At 39.3% G+C, this 17066-nt stretch overlaps 1 protein-coding gene across 1 annotated transcript in view; it reads left to right on the top strand.

Annotated features, from left to right (window-relative positions):
• LOC118409674 (mucin-like protein) overlaps window positions 1-16945 on the top strand; it is a gene marked incomplete at its 5' end in the record, with an annotated part of 19637 nt that extends 2692 nt beyond the window's left edge. The window contains 33 exon segments of the mRNA XM_035810859.1: window positions 1-70; window positions 261-393; window positions 872-1052; window positions 1281-1429; window positions 1627-1792; window positions 2048-2115; window positions 2469-2583; window positions 2839-3011; window positions 3393-3514; window positions 3793-3904; window positions 4775-4978; window positions 5246-5341; window positions 5490-5636; window positions 5862-5990; window positions 6209-6331; window positions 6512-6631; window positions 7060-7182; window positions 7367-7489; window positions 7735-7887; window positions 8212-8340; window positions 8554-8676; window positions 8925-9056; window positions 9481-9571; window positions 9714-10117; window positions 10478-10615; window positions 11062-11202; window positions 12349-12522; window positions 12931-12992; window positions 13120-13232; window positions 13448-13534; window positions 13866-14046; window positions 14699-14847; window positions 15233-16945. Of these exon segments, the coding sequence (XP_035666752.1) occupies window positions 1-70; window positions 261-393; window positions 872-1052; window positions 1281-1429; window positions 1627-1792; window positions 2048-2115; window positions 2469-2583; window positions 2839-3011; window positions 3393-3514; window positions 3793-3904; window positions 4775-4978; window positions 5246-5341; window positions 5490-5636; window positions 5862-5990; window positions 6209-6331; window positions 6512-6631; window positions 7060-7182; window positions 7367-7489; window positions 7735-7887; window positions 8212-8340; window positions 8554-8676; window positions 8925-9056; window positions 9481-9571; window positions 9714-10117; window positions 10478-10615; window positions 11062-11202; window positions 12349-12522; window positions 12931-12992; window positions 13120-13232; window positions 13448-13534; window positions 13866-14046; window positions 14699-14847; window positions 15233-15278 (4477 nt within the window).
• Window positions 16946-17066: the final 121 nt, after the last annotated feature.

The following is a 17066-nucleotide window of genomic DNA, read 5'->3' as shown; positions in this document are numbered from 1 at the left end:
CTATGATACCTATGTTGAAGGAAACCCACTGGTCACCCAGGACTATATTTCAGCTGGACATGTTGTCAAGGTCTCCTCGTAATTTAGAGCTCACTGACAACTCGGCCGAGCTAAATTCTTGATTTGTAAAGGGGGCTTTACTGCACTGAAGCAGATGTTTTGTTTTCCACATGGTTGTAGTGCATGTCCTTGAAGGATATTTTTCCTAGTACTTTTCAGTCTACTTGATAATATAGTAAATCAAAGCTCGATAATTTTAGTCAGCTCACGAGGATAGGGACTGGGATGCCCGCAGCTGGTGCTGCAACGTGGAAACCCCGAATGAGTTCTGTCATCTTTACCACAAAAAAAGACCACCTGCAAGCTCAAGAAAGTACAGGCCAACAAGACAAGGTAAGTATCACCAGCAAAGAACTTTCATTTTTGTAGTACATGTATTGTACAAAATGTGGACTTTTTTTAGTTTGATCCATGCCAATTTCTTGTATTTAGTGTTGAATAGATTTATCAAAATACTAAGACTATTTTTCAAGGATTGCTAAGCCTTATTATTTCATAGAACTACTATTACAGTAGCTGTCACTGTCAGAGATAATTACTTACTTGACAAGGTCTCCTCAGCTTGCTGAGTGGCCTGCATCAAGGCGTTGAGTCTCCTCCGGACCAATCAGCGCCATAATTAGATCATTAGATCATTTAAAAACTGATATGGGTTTGTAAAGGGTCTATCAGTCTACTTCAAATTTATTGATGATCATTTCATTTTTGGAGGAGAGGAAACTGCATTTAGTTCTTGATATCATTCATCCTACTACAAGTAGGCTGATAATACTGCCAACTAACTCTAAAACTCTGTTTTTTTGACAAACAGCCACCATGTTTGGTGATCCACACTTCATCTCCATGGACCAGCGGATATTCACGTTTAACGGGTACGGAGAGTACGTCCTATCACGGACCCTCTCAGGTTGGTCTGTGACCAATGGTGTGGATTTCATGCTGCAAGCCCGTACTGCCCCGGCTCCAGGGACCACAGGTGCCACTGTGCTAACGTGAGTTGTTTTTTCTCACAGATTATAGAATGGATATTGGTTTGGGTTAGAGTTATTTTTTAGGAACTAAGGTTTGGTTACACATGTAGGTGATTTAGATTATGATTATCATTTATAACATTTTGAGATAATGTGTGTCATGATTGTACTGAGGCTAACCAAAGTAGGACAAGACATTTTCATACAAAATGAAGAATGTGAAGGTTAATGTCATGTGTTTAACTGTAGAGCTATTGCTGGACGTGAAGGCTCAGAAGACAGCCCATCCATCCAGGTTTACCTACACAGTGATGGTGACCAGCTGGTTGTAAGGAATGGCACAGATAACATCACTGAGAGTCAGACGTCTGCACATGGCTCCGTCTTGGTGACAAAAGGTCATTACATTTGGTCATTGCTGACTTATAGAGTTTTAAACTGCAGAAAATGATAACTAAAGTTAAAGCAGAAAAATCAGAAAAGAATAATAAAGTGGAACATAGTTCTGATGTTTTGGTATTATTGAACAGGATTGATTTGATCACATGGTGATCTGAGCAAGGAATAATGTTTTTCATTTATCTTTTGTATTTAGGTTCCAAGATTGTTGATGTATTGGCCCAGTTCCCCTCTGGTATGTATTTCCATGTGACAACAAGGTCAGCCATGCTGTTCTTCACTGTGGGCATGCCCAGTAGCTTCCAGGGATACCTTGAAGGCATAATGGGTAATTTTGATGGAGATGATGGCAATGACTTCAGGTGACTATTTTTTTTTTTGGATGATGATATAATATTTGATATCAAAGGCTTGTTCAATTGCACTAGCTAAAAACAGCATTTCATCAAAGCAGTGTTCCCACCTCTATTCTTTTCTCACATTGAGTCAGTAACCTACATGTATTGTATCATTAGTGACCGTTTCATTGATTGAATCATTTGTGAATGTTGATATTAACATGGTTAGAAGGCAATCAGTATGTAAAGTATTGTCAATATCAGTCTTGTGTCCTTCAGGCTATCAGATGGAACTGTCCTTGGTGCTGATGCCACAGAACAGAACATTCTAGACTTTGGCAAGTCATGTGAGTATGCTCACAACTTTTGCAGATTAGAGACTTTTTATCATGTAATTCAGAGTAGTTTCCTTAAGTTTCACAACAGAAAGTTGACACAGCTTACAGATTAGTTATGGCTACATTTGGTGTTGCCTTGATCTCCAACAAACTGAATATTTCATTGGTAGCAATTATGCACTTAGGCCTACACACGTACAACATACATATATTATGCTACCTCTTTGACAGATAAGTTAGATTCTAATTCATACACTAACTAGATCACAAGAACTGGTGTGTTATGAAGCTGGACAGGTGTGTTATGCCAAAGGGCTAATATTGATGCAGAATGATACCGTAACGTTATTTGTCCATGACAGGGTCCCTAAGAACTGTCAGCGAGGCAGGTGGTATACCAGTGGAAGAATTTACCCTGTTTCACTGGTATGATGGGAGCACTGCAGCAGACTATGGGGATGACCAATACCAGACCAGGTAAGGGATATTTGGATTAAGATGTGGAATGAAAGATGTACATCAGGAATCTTTAAGAAAAACCGTTCCAGTCAACATATGTGAAAGATGATGTTTTAAAAAAATGAGTCACACCCTAATCCTTACTCATTGCCAATGCAACTGATTATTTACAGTGCAAACATGTGTGATGATTTGAGACATCTGTCAGGCCCAATGATAGCACACAAGACCAAGTTCTGGGTGAATTCCCAACTTGTTTTCCACATTCTATAGGCTGATGTCAGATATGACTCTAGACAACCCAGCTCACATGGCAGTGTGCAGGAAGTCTGATGGTACTGTGAGCCAGGAGTGTATGTACGACATTGCTGTGACTGGCGATGACGATGTTGGGCAAGCTACTGTATGGGCACAGGACCAATACTGGGGCAGGGAAAACTCCACTAGTGAGTCTTTGATATTGATTAATCGTCTTCTGTAGCCAATGCCAGTAGAAAAGAAAATAAGCAAGACTGAAAATTAAGTTAACATACTGATGATTTAGCTAAATCTTTTGAATCAACAACTGATTGTTGACAACACTAAACATGAATTTCTGGACAATGCTGGTATAAAATAAGATTAGATATGATATATACTAGTCATTTGAATGTCAATGTTGCACTTATGAATTTTTCCTATTTGTATTTAACTAGTTCTCAATGTTTTAGATAGGGGGATTCAAATTGCCAAAATTTGAAGAACATAGAAATATTATGTTTCTTTGCACTATGCTTTCTTAAACCATGTAAACTTTATTGCAATTGTCTTTCTCTATGTCCTTAAAGGTAACTTTGCCCCAATCATCATTGCTCCATCTGAGATCCATGCAGAAGTTAACTCTCCCGTCAGCCTCACCATTGAGGTGTCAGATCCAAACCCAGGGGATGTCCTGAACATTACAGTGCAGGTTAGTCTGGATTTTGCATTGTATAATGACATGTCTTGAAAATGTAATGTTGTTACAATGTATTACATAGACTACTATTCTAAGGTTTGTTTTACCCATATTAGAAATTTGCTTTCAGTTTTTAGATTTTTTTATGATCTTTAGTTTTGGTAGCTCATCTTCATTTTTAATTCTTGAAGCTCTTAAAATGGATATTTTCTGGATTCATGGATCTAAAGGTTACCATATGAAAAGTGTTTTTATCTGATCAGTAGCTAAAAGTCGTTCATTTTACTCAGGGAGGAGATTTGTCTTCCTTTCTGTACACTGACGATGGTGTCATTAGAGCCACATTTACTTGGACCCCAACCGTTGATGATCTAGTTGCTGCTACAGCCATCCAATTTAAAGGTACAGCTTTCAAACCCAGAACCAAACTGTCTTGTCCCACTCAATTTCACACCTCGGTTCATTTTATCTTTCCTTCGACTGTATATTGTATGCTTTAGAATACAAGCGATCACGATAATGTGACAGTGATGCAGTGGTAGGCAAAAAGCAGGTGTTTTGCAAAATATTGATTCAACATGTTACATTTTAACCAGTAATTTGATCTGCTAATTTGAATATCAACTTTCAATCCATTTTACTGAAGTCCTGGTAGGCACCAGCCGTCAAATACCCTGCATATAAAAAACAACAACTATCACTCGTATCAAACTTTGCCAGAAACCCAATTAGTACAGTGGCTCATTTTCTCAGTTTAATATGCATAGCGTGGGACCGCGTGGCGCAGTGGCAGCATGTCCGGATCTGCACCGAGAAGTTGCGGGTTCGAATCCCGCTGTCGCGCCACCGATCTTGTGCCCTTGGGAAAGGCACTTTACACGACTGTCCCCACTTTACTCAGGTGAAAATGAGTATATGGTGATTTACATCATTCACCATGCCCCGGAGAGGAGATAGGCGCCGCCAGGGGACTAAAATGCCTATTGATACGGCATAACATGTTGTTGTGCTGCCCCTACGGCTAATTGATCAGCCTACGTCTGATTAAAAGGCTATGGGACGAACGAACGAACGAACGAACGAACGAACGAATATGCATCATGTGTGCCTTTGTTAGTAACATTTTTTTCCCATGTATTTATCTATGTTGAACTTAAGATTCTACAGCCATGCTTTATTTTTCTTGACTGGGTTGCAGCTCACGGATGGTAGTTAGGCTATTGTGTGCCTTTTGTGGCATGTTATGACCCTTGTGTGCTGAAATGCTTTCAGCTGTGGATGACAAAGGAGCTGTGACCATAGCAAGTCCCCAGACCATTGTCTGCTACTGTAGTGGTTATGGCACATGTGACTACAGCAGCCTGAGCTACCGACAGGGAATGTTTGGCCAGGCGGTTTGCTTCTGTAAGCCAGCCTTCATCGGGGACATGTGCCAGGAACAGATTGACATGTGTCAGTTCCAGCCCTGCTATCCAGGTCAGTAGTTCTGCAAGCAGCTGAGATGTCCACGATTTTGAAAAACTGCACGTAATTACCTTCCCCAAGTAGATTATGTTTTTCAATGTGTTTGTGTGTTTGTTTATAGATGAACAGCATGACTCCAGAAGGCATGGATGAATTGCTTTGCTATTCGGTATGTGGGTGGTTACAGTGGCAAATAAAATTGACGTGCATTTCTAAGAAACAGGTCTGAGTTTTGCTTTTTACTTGACATGCTTTAAGTTTATACCTTCATCCATATAGGAGGGCGCTGTATCCCTGACCCTAACGGTGATGCAGGTTACATTTGTAACAACCAGTGTCCAGAGGGGTTGACTGGAGATGGACAAAACTGTGAAGGTGATTCACTTCAATCTACTGAATATAAACAAGGACGTCAACCAATGTTCCTCTTAGGCCTAATTTCAAAGAGTTTTGGTAGCAAAAATGTGATCATAGCCATATGTTTGTTCTTAAGCAAGTTTAATGTTTGTGGTATCATTGACAGATGAAGATGAGTGTCTGGAGGTAGATAGTGATACTGGCCAGCCCACCCATGGCTGTGAGCAGGACTGTGTCAACTACCCAGGGGGCTATGCCTGCACCTGCCAGGAAGGCTACAGGATCACTGGTGACAGCCGCAACAAATGTGAAAGTTAGTACCATAATTACAGCCTTTGCACAAGCAGAATGCAACATTATACAACAGATGTATTTGAATGTGATAAAGCTACAAAGGTTTATTTGGATTATATCAATGAGGTTAACTCTTTATCATTATACTGGTAGCAATCTTACGCCAGTCTGATCAGGAAGGATGAAAGGTACAAAAAGATTAACAAAATGAACAAAAGCTCTTATCAACACCTTCTCATTTCAGATATCAATGAATGTGAAAGCCCAGACTTGCACACCTGTCCAGCTCACCTGGTCTGTGAGGATACCACACCTGGCTACAGGTGTGCCTGTCAATCTGGCCATCACATGGACCGCTATGGCAGATGTGTAGGTGAGTATGCAATGGCTACCTGTACAAAGAGTATGACACATAGACTGTATCCTTCTGTATATGGGAAAACTTGAAGCAAAATGTATTTAGAACAATTTTGATTTCAGCACCAGGGTCAGTAACGATAGAGTAGGCTTAAGCCAGTGTTGTAGCTAAAATGATGTAAACTGATCACTCCACTTTTACCATTTAGTTATGTCTTGCTATACCATTTCCAGACACTGATGAGTGCCTTGTTGACAATGGTGGGTGCCAGAGGCTCTGTGTCAACACTGCTGGCAGCTACCACTGTGAATGCGGGGGCGACTATGTCTTGTCAGAGGATGGAATGGCTTGCACAGGTGTGTTATCATGGCAATTGCTCAGGGCAATTACTCAGTTGTATGTATCTTTGCACCTACTTTTGTACTCATACAAACATGTATACCTTAAGATGCGATAATATTATATTGTGCATTTTGCCAGCCTGAGATTTTCACACAGATAATGATAGACACAAATGTTTCCCCACTTTCCTCTAGACACCAACCCTTGTGAGAGGCAGAACAAGTGTAATCACACCTGCATTGATAAGGAAGGCTGGCACCACTGTGACTGCCTGGAACCCTACTACCTCTTGGGAGATGGAGCAACTTGTGCTGGTTAGAAGATGTCTAACATGTATTTACAGTAGTGTGGTGTTGGCATAACAGTTAAGATTTTTTGCTCAGAACGCTGAGGTTCTGGGTTTGGCCCCCTGACATGCCACTGATGTTTTGCCCTTAACATGCCTTTGCTCACCCCAAACAGGTATAATATTGTGTTTCTGACTTCAGTTGGGGAAGTAAAAGGGGATGGAAGGAGAGAAATGCATGGATTCACCTTCCAATACCATGCCTTAAGCACATTGGATAACAACCCACTGCCCCTTCAACCTCATAAAGACTATAGCTATGTGATTACCTTTGCCTTAAAGTAACCTACTTTTTGCCATGTATTACTTAAGTCCATAGGTAAGTTCAGTTGGAATTCCAAGCAATTCCTAATGCACATCTCAAGATAGTGCTGAGGTTCCTCTTTCTCACTTCAGCCAATGAGACATGTGATTCACGATGGTGCACTCCCGAGGATATTGCTGTTTGCTCCAAAATTGTTGACACATTTTGGTGTCACTGCCCAAGAGGGTATAGGAAAGAGCGGAACAATTGTGAAGGTAAGAAGGGTGACTTTTTCAATCTAATACCTTGAACAATATATAGCTATGCTCTTTATGTATGTATGTGTTTGTTTGTTTACATGTTCTGTGTCCATAATTAGAACAATATAAAACTTAATAATGTGAATTGACTGCTAGATACATGCATACATACATTTATTACACTGTTGTCTTTTTTCAGACATTAATGAATGCATTGAAGGCAGTAGTAGGTGCAGCCAGAGATGTGTCAACCAGCCAGGCTACTACACTTGTGAATGTGTGGCTGGGTACAGGCTGGCTGCAGATGGACGGACGTGCCTTGGTAGGTCATGGTCAGAAGGCTTTTGAGTGATCTCTTTGTCTAAATCATGTTGGACACCATGCAACGCACCCATCTTAATGACATGAATGAAGATTAATGAAGATTAGACATCAAAGTAATGAGATACGCAAGGTAAAAGTTACTCAAGCAACTGGGTAGATTTTGGAAACAGTGAGATGTTTCAGGTTGTCCTCAGATAAAGAAAATAAACATTAATGTTTTCTACCACTGACTATAACCTGCAGATGTTGATGAGTGTGAGGACAATAATGGAGGCTGTGGAGACATGTGTGAGAACTACCCTGGTGGCTTCCGCTGTACCTGCGGCCCAGGCTATGAGATGACACCCATCGACTACACACCCAGCTATGAGCCTGCTCCTACTGGACTTTGCCAAGGTAAGGAATGTCACACTGCAGTCATGTAAAGAGACATGTGTACAGCGGATGATATAGTTTCTGCAAAGTACTTTGAAAAAAAACTAGTGAAAATTTACCTTGTAAATCCAATAATTGGGAGGGAACAACCTACATGTAAAGAAATAACAGCCACTACTAGACCCAACTGCTTGGATAATAAGCTACCCTGCATGATTGTATTGAAGAGGCCTGCTCGGAACATCTGTGCAATTTGCTCAATCAAATTATGATTTGTACAGTGGAACACTTAAATGCCTGACAGTAAGTGAATGTCTTCTAAAAACAGTGAATATTCTCTTACAGATGTGGATGAATGCCTTTACAACTTGGACATGTGTGGTCCAAATGCCGAGTGCACCAACACGATTGGCAGCTACACCTGTACCTGCAAGGCAGGCTTCCAGCTGCAGTCTGATGGTGTCACCTGCCTAGGTAATAGACATCTGAATTCTGTGCAGTCATTATCATATATTTTGTAAGGTTATGGATCATATTGCAGGTAAACAAGTAATATTGTTCCCCACCTTAAGTATGCATCAGTTTGCAAGACAACATATATGTAATAAAATTTCATGTGTGGACAGTGGGAAATTCTTGTTGTTCTTTTAGCAGATGATGCAATTGATGTCCACTTGTTTTCTCCAGATATAAATGAGTGTGCATCTGGCAATGGGCAATGCTCTGACCTGTGTGTCAACCAGGAGGGGAGTTACCACTGTGCCTGTAGAACTGGAGGCAAGCTGACACCCAATGGAAAAGACTGTGAAGGTGAGTGTGAATGTTTCAAGGCATTTCTGTTGATAACAGATCCTAGAAAGTAGTCTTGCTTAAATGTCATTTGTAACAGACATTAAAGCAGAACTAAATCCCAGGATTTAAAGAAGTTTCCACTTTGATTCAGATAAAGATCATGTACAGTGCTTATCGTACCTCATGTTGATATGTCCTCATCACATTCATACATGTAAGTTGACATATTACAACCTGGTAAAAAAATTATATTATTTGCTTCCCAGATATTGATGAGTGCACATCTGTATGGCTGAACCGCTGCCGTAGCACCGCCTACTGTGTGGACAAAGTCAGGGGATATGACTGCCACTGTACAGAGGGTTACAGGCCTTACAATGACAGAACTGGATGTAACTGTAAGTAACACAATTTATTGCCTTTTCTTGTACTGCTATAAAACCTTTCTGTGTGCTTTCATTGGAATGAATGATTGACAGTCATCCTCTTCAGCCCTTTGACTTGATAAACTAATTGTGCTTCTTCAAACTTTTCGAGTCTTTGCATGAATGCATCTACTTGACAATGTATAAAACATCAGCGCAGTACCAACGAATAGAATTAAATGTAAGCCAGTGGTAAGCTGAGTAGCAGACAGTGTGTTCACAATGTATACAGTCTCTCACCCAGGCTGGGATTAATTGACCCCTTCTCCTTTCCTACTAGAGGGCCAGTGACTGTTGGGCAGGCCACTAGGAGTTTAGTCAGGCTAGTACGTTGTGATACCTGCTTGCTCTACTTCAACCTGAGTTGCTCTTATATTGGATAATTCTGTCATTTTAGCTGCCGTGTGGTGCCCTGCAGATTGGGAAGCTAAGTGTGATTACAGATGTCTGATGCTTCCTACTCCTGTTAGCAACCCAGCAACAAACAGGTACATGGTAATGAATATTTGACATCTAACTTGTGTTGCATAGCATTCAAACTTCATTATTAGCAGTTTTATGTACTACTTACTATATTGTCTGTGGGTAAGACACTTGCTTTATCTGATTTTGCTGACCTCTCCATTGAAGGTGCACAGCAACAACTACATCAGCACCCCCTGTTGCTGCTACAACAACCACTACAACAACAACAACAACCAATCCAGCAACCACTACAGCAGCAACAACAACCACTACAGCAGCAACAACAGCCTCTCTGAACACTACCACCTCACTATTGACTTCTATGAACAGTACATCACCAACAACATCATCTCTGGACAGCACATCAGCACCAACAACATCATCTCTGGTCAGCACAGCAGCGCCAACAACATCATCTCTGGTCAGCACAGCAGCGCCAACAACTTCCCTGGACAGCACAACAGCAGCACCATCAACAGCAACAACAGGAACATCTATGGGGAGCACAGCTATAGATAATACCACTATGGCACCCATGATCAGCACTGCTGACATCACTACAAGCACTGGTTCGTTAGTCATTGTTTGAACAGTCATTGAGGATAGACAAAAAATATCAGACAAAAAGTCACTTATGATACTGACAGTGAATTAAGTTCTTACTTGCATGTATATTGTATTGATAACCAAATGAGTATTCTTTCACCAAATCTTAAGTGTAGTTACACCATGTTTGTAAGCCTTACATGTTTTTACTTTTCAATATCTTTGTCAAAGCAACAAATTGATTAATAGAATTAAGTTTTGAAGGTTTTTTTTTTTCACTATATATATTTAATTCACCTAACCTGACAGAACTTACCAACAATACATAAAAATTGAAGTTTATTTCTTTAACTGACCTTTGTGGCTAAATTGTTCAAATCCAGGTAGGACAACAACCACCCAGCCACCTGCTGTACTAATGACAACAGAATGTGTGGAGGCTCCTGTTGAGTTCAGGAATGTACCAACATGTGTCTGTCAGCGAGGGAAACAGTTGGCTGCAGATGGTAGAACTTGTGAAGGTAGATAATACAAGTCAGAAATTCTATGTTTACCTAGGATGACACCAAAGTTTATGACTGTTACCTCATCATGAATCACTGACAATGATTCTACTTCAGAAATCACATTGTGTAGATCTGTAATTAATGGTGCAGTGTTAATTCTTGTCAAAGCAGCATTTTTAAAGGTTAATGTTACATATTTGTTTTAATCATAATAGTTAACACTTTAACATTGAATTCCCTAGTTTAAAATTATACATTTTCTACATTCTTCTTTCATTTATACCTGTGACTCAAAGAAAAGTAAATTTGTATACTAGAGGTTTAATACCACAATCTCAGTTCTTTTTGAAGAAATACCTATTGTGGGACTAATTCAAGTTCATTTGCTGATCAGCTATTTTGTACATAGCACTTACTGCTAGATCAATTAATTCATTTTTTTCCCTTAAATATACTTGCAGATGTTGATGAATGTGCCCTGTCCCCACCAGTCTGTGGTGATCCATCTGTCACACATGCCACCTGTGAGAACAAGCCTGGATACTACCTGTGTAACTGCCAGAGTGGGTATGTCATGGATGTTGACAGGAAAGCCTGCACATGTGAGTGTTTTCTGCCTGGTGACTGTTTGAAAAATCTTCATGTAGGTCATTGTGAACAATCTACAGATTTACCTGACAGTGCTATTTGCCTAATGTATGAGGGAGTGATTCAAGTGACAGTTGTCAATTCAAGTCAAGAGACCGATTTCAATTATGCTGTTACAGTCTTAGAATATCATTGTTATGTCTTGACAAGTCTGCTTGGCACTGGGGAATCCTTTGTGTTAAATGTAAGGCTTTTACATGGTTGTATCATAGAATTCCCCCGTACCGAGTGGACTTGTTCAGAACTGCCAGCTTTATGGGGAATGCTGTCTTCCATCTTCAATCAAGGAACAAGCCTTAGAATGAATACATTACACATTATGAATTTGTGACATGGACACAGTTGAATCAAGGCTTGACATTGATTTCATTGGATGCTGTTCACTGCCAGCTCTTCCTATAACCTCTGGGTCAGCTTGCTTGGCACTTGTGGAATTTTTTGCTTTACAAGACTTTGTGTCAAAGAATTCCCCAGTACTAAGCATGCTGGCCTGGGATTTCTGGTGATGACTGTTTAGTGAACAGATGAAATACACAATCAGTTAAATTCTTTATCACTGATATATGATAGATATTATTGTGATCATTACATTCTTTTCTTAGTCACTAAACTTCATTTTGGATGTACTGTATTCATGGTTTTAGCACTTTTTTTAAAGATCCTAGACATTTTGCTGCATGCATTGTACTGAAGAGAATAAGAAATGAAAAATGATTGATGTACGATATCCAACAGTCATACAAAACAGTTTTCTGCAATGGAAATATTCATCCAAGAGCCTCAGGCAAGATGTTTCAGAATCAGCAGTAGTATCCATACACATCCATGCAGATCTATTATAGTTGTTGATACCTTTTTAAAGAATGGGCTGTTAACTGTATCATCCCTAAACACTAGTTTGTAAAATATTATTAAATGGCTAATATTAAACATTCTCTGTTCATGTTTCATGTGTATCTAATATGTAGTGATTTCATTTTAAAGTAGCCAGCTCCCTTCCTATGCTTCAGTCATTTAAGCTTAATAGAAAAACCATAGTTAGTATGTCACTAAAGGCTTGTATGTATATTTCCCCTTCCATCCCACCTCACTCACTGTAGTGAACTCTGGTGGCTGGGGACCTTGGTCTGACTGGGGGCCTTGCAGTAAGTCATGTGACCTAGGCATGCAGTCCAGGACCAGGGTGTGCGACAGCCCTGCACCTAGTTTTGGCCAGCCAACATGTCAGGGGAGCAGCACTGGTGTGCAGATGTGTGCGGAGAATAACTGTCCCTGTGAGTCACAGCAGAGACCAAATTCTTAGTATTATACATGGCATTGTACATTGATATTAACTTGTATTTGAGACAGTACTTGATCCCTCTTGATGCTTTATAATTTCCTCCACATCTAATAGAACATTTTGCTTTTTGATGATGGTAACGGTACCATAGAAAGAAAAAAAACGTCAGAAAGAAATTAATGACAGGCTGCACAAGTATGATACAGTCCCTCCTTTTCCAAGTTAATAAGTTATAAAGAGGGAATGCTCATCCTTGTTAATAATTTACTATAATGTACAAATTTTCTGCAAGGCACAATAGATTGTAATAATGATCTTAAATACAATGATTATTCTATCTAGCACAATGGATGTTTCCAAACATGGGCTTGAAAGGTCTTAATTTTATCTTTCACCTCAGCTGATGCAACTGAAAGGGAGAATGCTGTTTTCTTGAAGTTTAAAGACATGCCTGCTGGAGAGGTGAGACTGAATAGATTCTATGATTCTTATCTTTTGATGGCCACAGGTGAACATAGCAACTTAATAATATAAGGCATAAGCCTATTTCTAATTCTCATGGCATTTATACTCTGAATCTGTATTCCAGTACCCAATGGTGGAAGCAGCTCTAAGAGCAAAGGTATCCAACCTGGTTAATAGGTACTGCAGAGGAAGGGGTGCATTCCCCATATGCTGCCCAGAGGCTTCAGAAGACCAAGGGTAAGTTATGATGTACTAGTCAGAAAATGCACCTTTTGTCATCAATATTGACAACGTGATCACTTGAAATATATTGATGTGTGTTCACTAATTCAAAACTCAGCCAGACAATGGTGACAAATTTTCATTTTGCAAAATATGCTTTCCTACGTAATAGGCATGTTGTCAATTCTAATTAAAGTGTTATTGATAATTGTGTCTTCATTTTTTTCCAGACCTAATAGAGGAGACATTGTAGGTGTGAACGACATCACTTTCATCCCTGGCACTCCAAGGGGCGTTGATAACGACAAGAATTTGGAGTAAGCATAATGTAGTCATATAAAAAAGGTTCAACTTAATTATTATAGAATTTAAGATAACTCTTTACCACTGGTCATCTTTTACCAGTATTATCATTTAGATAACAACATCTAAAAGACATTTCTCTCTTTTTCCAGATTTAGATATTTATCAGTTAAAATGTGATTCATGTCACTTCTATGTATGTCAGCCTTTGCTTAAGTAAACATATTTTCAAATTGTATAATTGAAAGTTAAAGTCTTTATGGTTACAATAATTATGATGGTCAGAATTGTCATCATGATGTCATCCATTTTCTTTGACTGAACATAAATGTCCCTTTTTTTCAGAGTTGGCATAATTGTCCACATCCCCCAGCAGAATGACCTTTGCACTCCTTCTGAGCTTGCTATGAGCTTGCCACACCCAGAACTGTCTAGGCAGCTGAACAGGACCCTAACTGGTTTCTACCTGTTTGATCGAGATGAGCTGAAGATAGCACTGCAGAGGGGCAAGACTGATGTGCAAAATGTAAGTCAGTTTGTTACAGGATGTGTCCTTTTTTGTTGTGTAGTTAAGTGCTCATGATCCTTTAGGTTCTCTTGAATCTTTGTTTACTTGACTGGTGTTGAAAGCAGACGTGGTTGCCCTGGACATTCTCTTTGTCTTGGACCACTGGGGTCTGCCATCATCATTCAATGCACTTGAAGTCATGACATCATGCATGCAGAACTTACCAAAAGTTGTGGGTCTAAAATAGTTACTGGCTGGGTCCTGGGCTAACATTTTGATGGTTTCTCGACTTTCTGTGCTAAAAGTATGAAATAATTATGAAAATGTGCTAATGTCAGGAAGTTAATGTCAAAACCATACAGTCAGGCTAGTTTGAATGCCCTAATAATGCTTTGGGGTATGATTATGAAGAATGAGATGTGCTTTCTAATTGGAAACAGAAGCGTAGTAATTGTTTTAAACAACTTCATAGATGGATTGTGCATTTCTCTTTATGCTAGCTCCTATAGTCTACACACCATCCATGGAGTGGCTAATAGATTGACAGCAGGAGATTTGATGGTTCTACATTATCTGTCAAAGACAGATGATACAGTGTTAAAAATGAACTGTATAGTACTGTTACAGGATTCATTTTCAAAAATAACGTTTTCTGCTTGTTTTCACACAGGTTGTTGGCTATACTCCACATGACCTCTTGGCAGAACCAACTGCTGCTGAGTCCGGCACGCCAGGCTGGGCTATAGCTGTGATTGCACTGGGCATCCTGGTCATACTGGTGTTAATCCTCATAGCTGTGCTCTATATATTCCGTTGGAAGTAAGTATACTCAGGCTACAAGTATATATGAGTGTGAATGTTTATTAGGAGTAAAATAAGCTGATCTACTGTCATACACAAAAAGTATGTTCTTGTTTAAGTTTTGTAAAATATAAACATCATAATATGTGGTGTGCTGTTTTTATTGAGCCAATTGCCCCTTTTTTAACATTGATGCTCTGTTTAAAGTTGAATCAAGCAATGATAATATGAGAAGAGATTACTTGCTGTTTACAACCTTTCACCAGAATTCCATTCATTTTAGAAATTTAGATTTATCCCTTTTTAACAGACTACATTACATTATTACCCATCATTTATCATTCATATACTGTGTGCAATGAGCATGGCCATTTCTGTTCTAATACTCTTATCTTGTGTGCAGGCCCAAGGCAACAGTGGAACCAGATACTGGGGAGAGCCATGCCTAAACTACCACCAGAGACCTCCTAAGTAAGGCATTGCAAAAAAGATTTACCATGATTAAGTCTGAATTTTTAGTACCTTTCTTGTAATGGATTGCCTCTATGGGTCAAACTTCCTACAGAAATAATTAAACCAAGTGACAGCCGTCAGTGTCCTAGAAAATTAGAATTTATAACTGGTAACCTGTAGCATTACCCACTGACAACAGAATTGTGCTGGTTCACTGGTAGCACAGATGGTGAAGGGTTGCTGCTAAAATTGTTCAAACATGCAGATATTACAAGCAGTTCCAGAATTTGGAGAACAAGACTTGATACCAGTCTGTCTTTGTGCATGATATCGGCTGCTTTGGTCATGTATAAAACATTGGATACGTTTGTGGGAATTTTGACCCATGATATTTGCAGCTGACATTATCCTGTGGTTTCTAGCTAGGTTTCTACTGAATTCCACTATAGGTGATTGTCAGTGCAGGTGATTGTACAGGTTAAGGGAGTACCGATATTTGCAATCATTATGGTTGGTGAAACTATGGCTACTAGGTCTCATCAGCTTTTTTACAGGCTTTGTCATCCACTTTTGGACTGTAGTCTTAATCTACATGCAAATGGCATATTGCATTATGCATTGTATTTACAGAAATGGTCTACATTAGGATCCGATGAGCAGGTTGTGCATATTGGGCATTTGCAAGCAGATAAAGGTGCAAAGTCAAAATTAGAACTGAAGAAGAGCTTCAGACCGAATGCCAAGTTTGCACTTCACTACGTTTACTAGGTTGTGTGTTCCACATGTCAATGACTTGTTACTGAGAAGATAGAATCACTGAAGGGAAACCTTAAGATGTGCAGGCGTGGTAAAGTTGCTATTAGGTTTACTAAGAGTAGCCGGCTGTTGCCTATAGGACAGGGATACTACTAGGTAAACTGAATGCTTCTTGAGAGCAAGATTTTGCAATGAGATAGTGATGTTTGCATTTGGTTATTAGGATCACTGACCAATTTCATGGATACTAGGAAGCCTCCGAATTTCATGGATGGTTGATCCGAATTCCAGTGTAAAATTACATCACAAGTGCAGATAGGGAGAATTTGAAATAGCTACAGAATGGCAATTTTCTCAACATTGTAAGGACAAAGTACATGAATGTTTTCAGTGACCTTGACGACTGTTAGGTCTCACCAATCGAATTATGTATTTTGTGCATTAAGAATGTAATAATGTATGGTAAGCTGTAAGGAAGGATTTCATTTTTTTTGTCAAATAAATGATGCTGCTGTTATTCAAGCATCAATTATGTGCAATAACTCCTCAGTGCAATAGATCAGATGCCACTGTAGATAGTGATAGATAAAATTAGTGCCATAGCATTGAAATGTTGTGCCATGGGTGAATATGTGGCAATATCACTGATCCCCATATGAGGAAATTGTTTTAATATTAGAATAATAGAAAAATGCTTGTGTGTATATACTGTATCTTCTATGCCCAAAGAAAATGATCTATATTGTATGATGTTGTTGAATTGACTGAAATCTGTCAGATTGTAGTCTTAACCAAAATATGTTTCCACAAAGTAAACATTTAGATACCGAAACTGTATTGCATATTTGCAATGCCACTGATATTGAGCTTCTACACAAGATGTTGAAATAAAGAGAAAGGAAGGAAACTGTCTCTACCCCAAGTTGTATATCATTTTGAGTCACCCACTCTTGTATTATGTAACATTATGGACATAAGTACATCTACATTTTTTTTTTATTACTACAATTTGAATAGAGAAAGGACAG

Source organism: Branchiostoma floridae, chromosome 2, assembly GCF_000003815.2.
Source record: "Branchiostoma floridae strain S238N-H82 chromosome 2, Bfl_VNyyK, whole genome shotgun sequence".
Classification (NCBI taxonomy): Eukaryota; Metazoa; Chordata; class Leptocardii; order Amphioxiformes; family Branchiostomatidae; genus Branchiostoma; species Branchiostoma floridae.
Note: the sequence above shows the minus strand (reverse complement) of the source record. Positions and strands in the feature narration are given on the sequence as shown.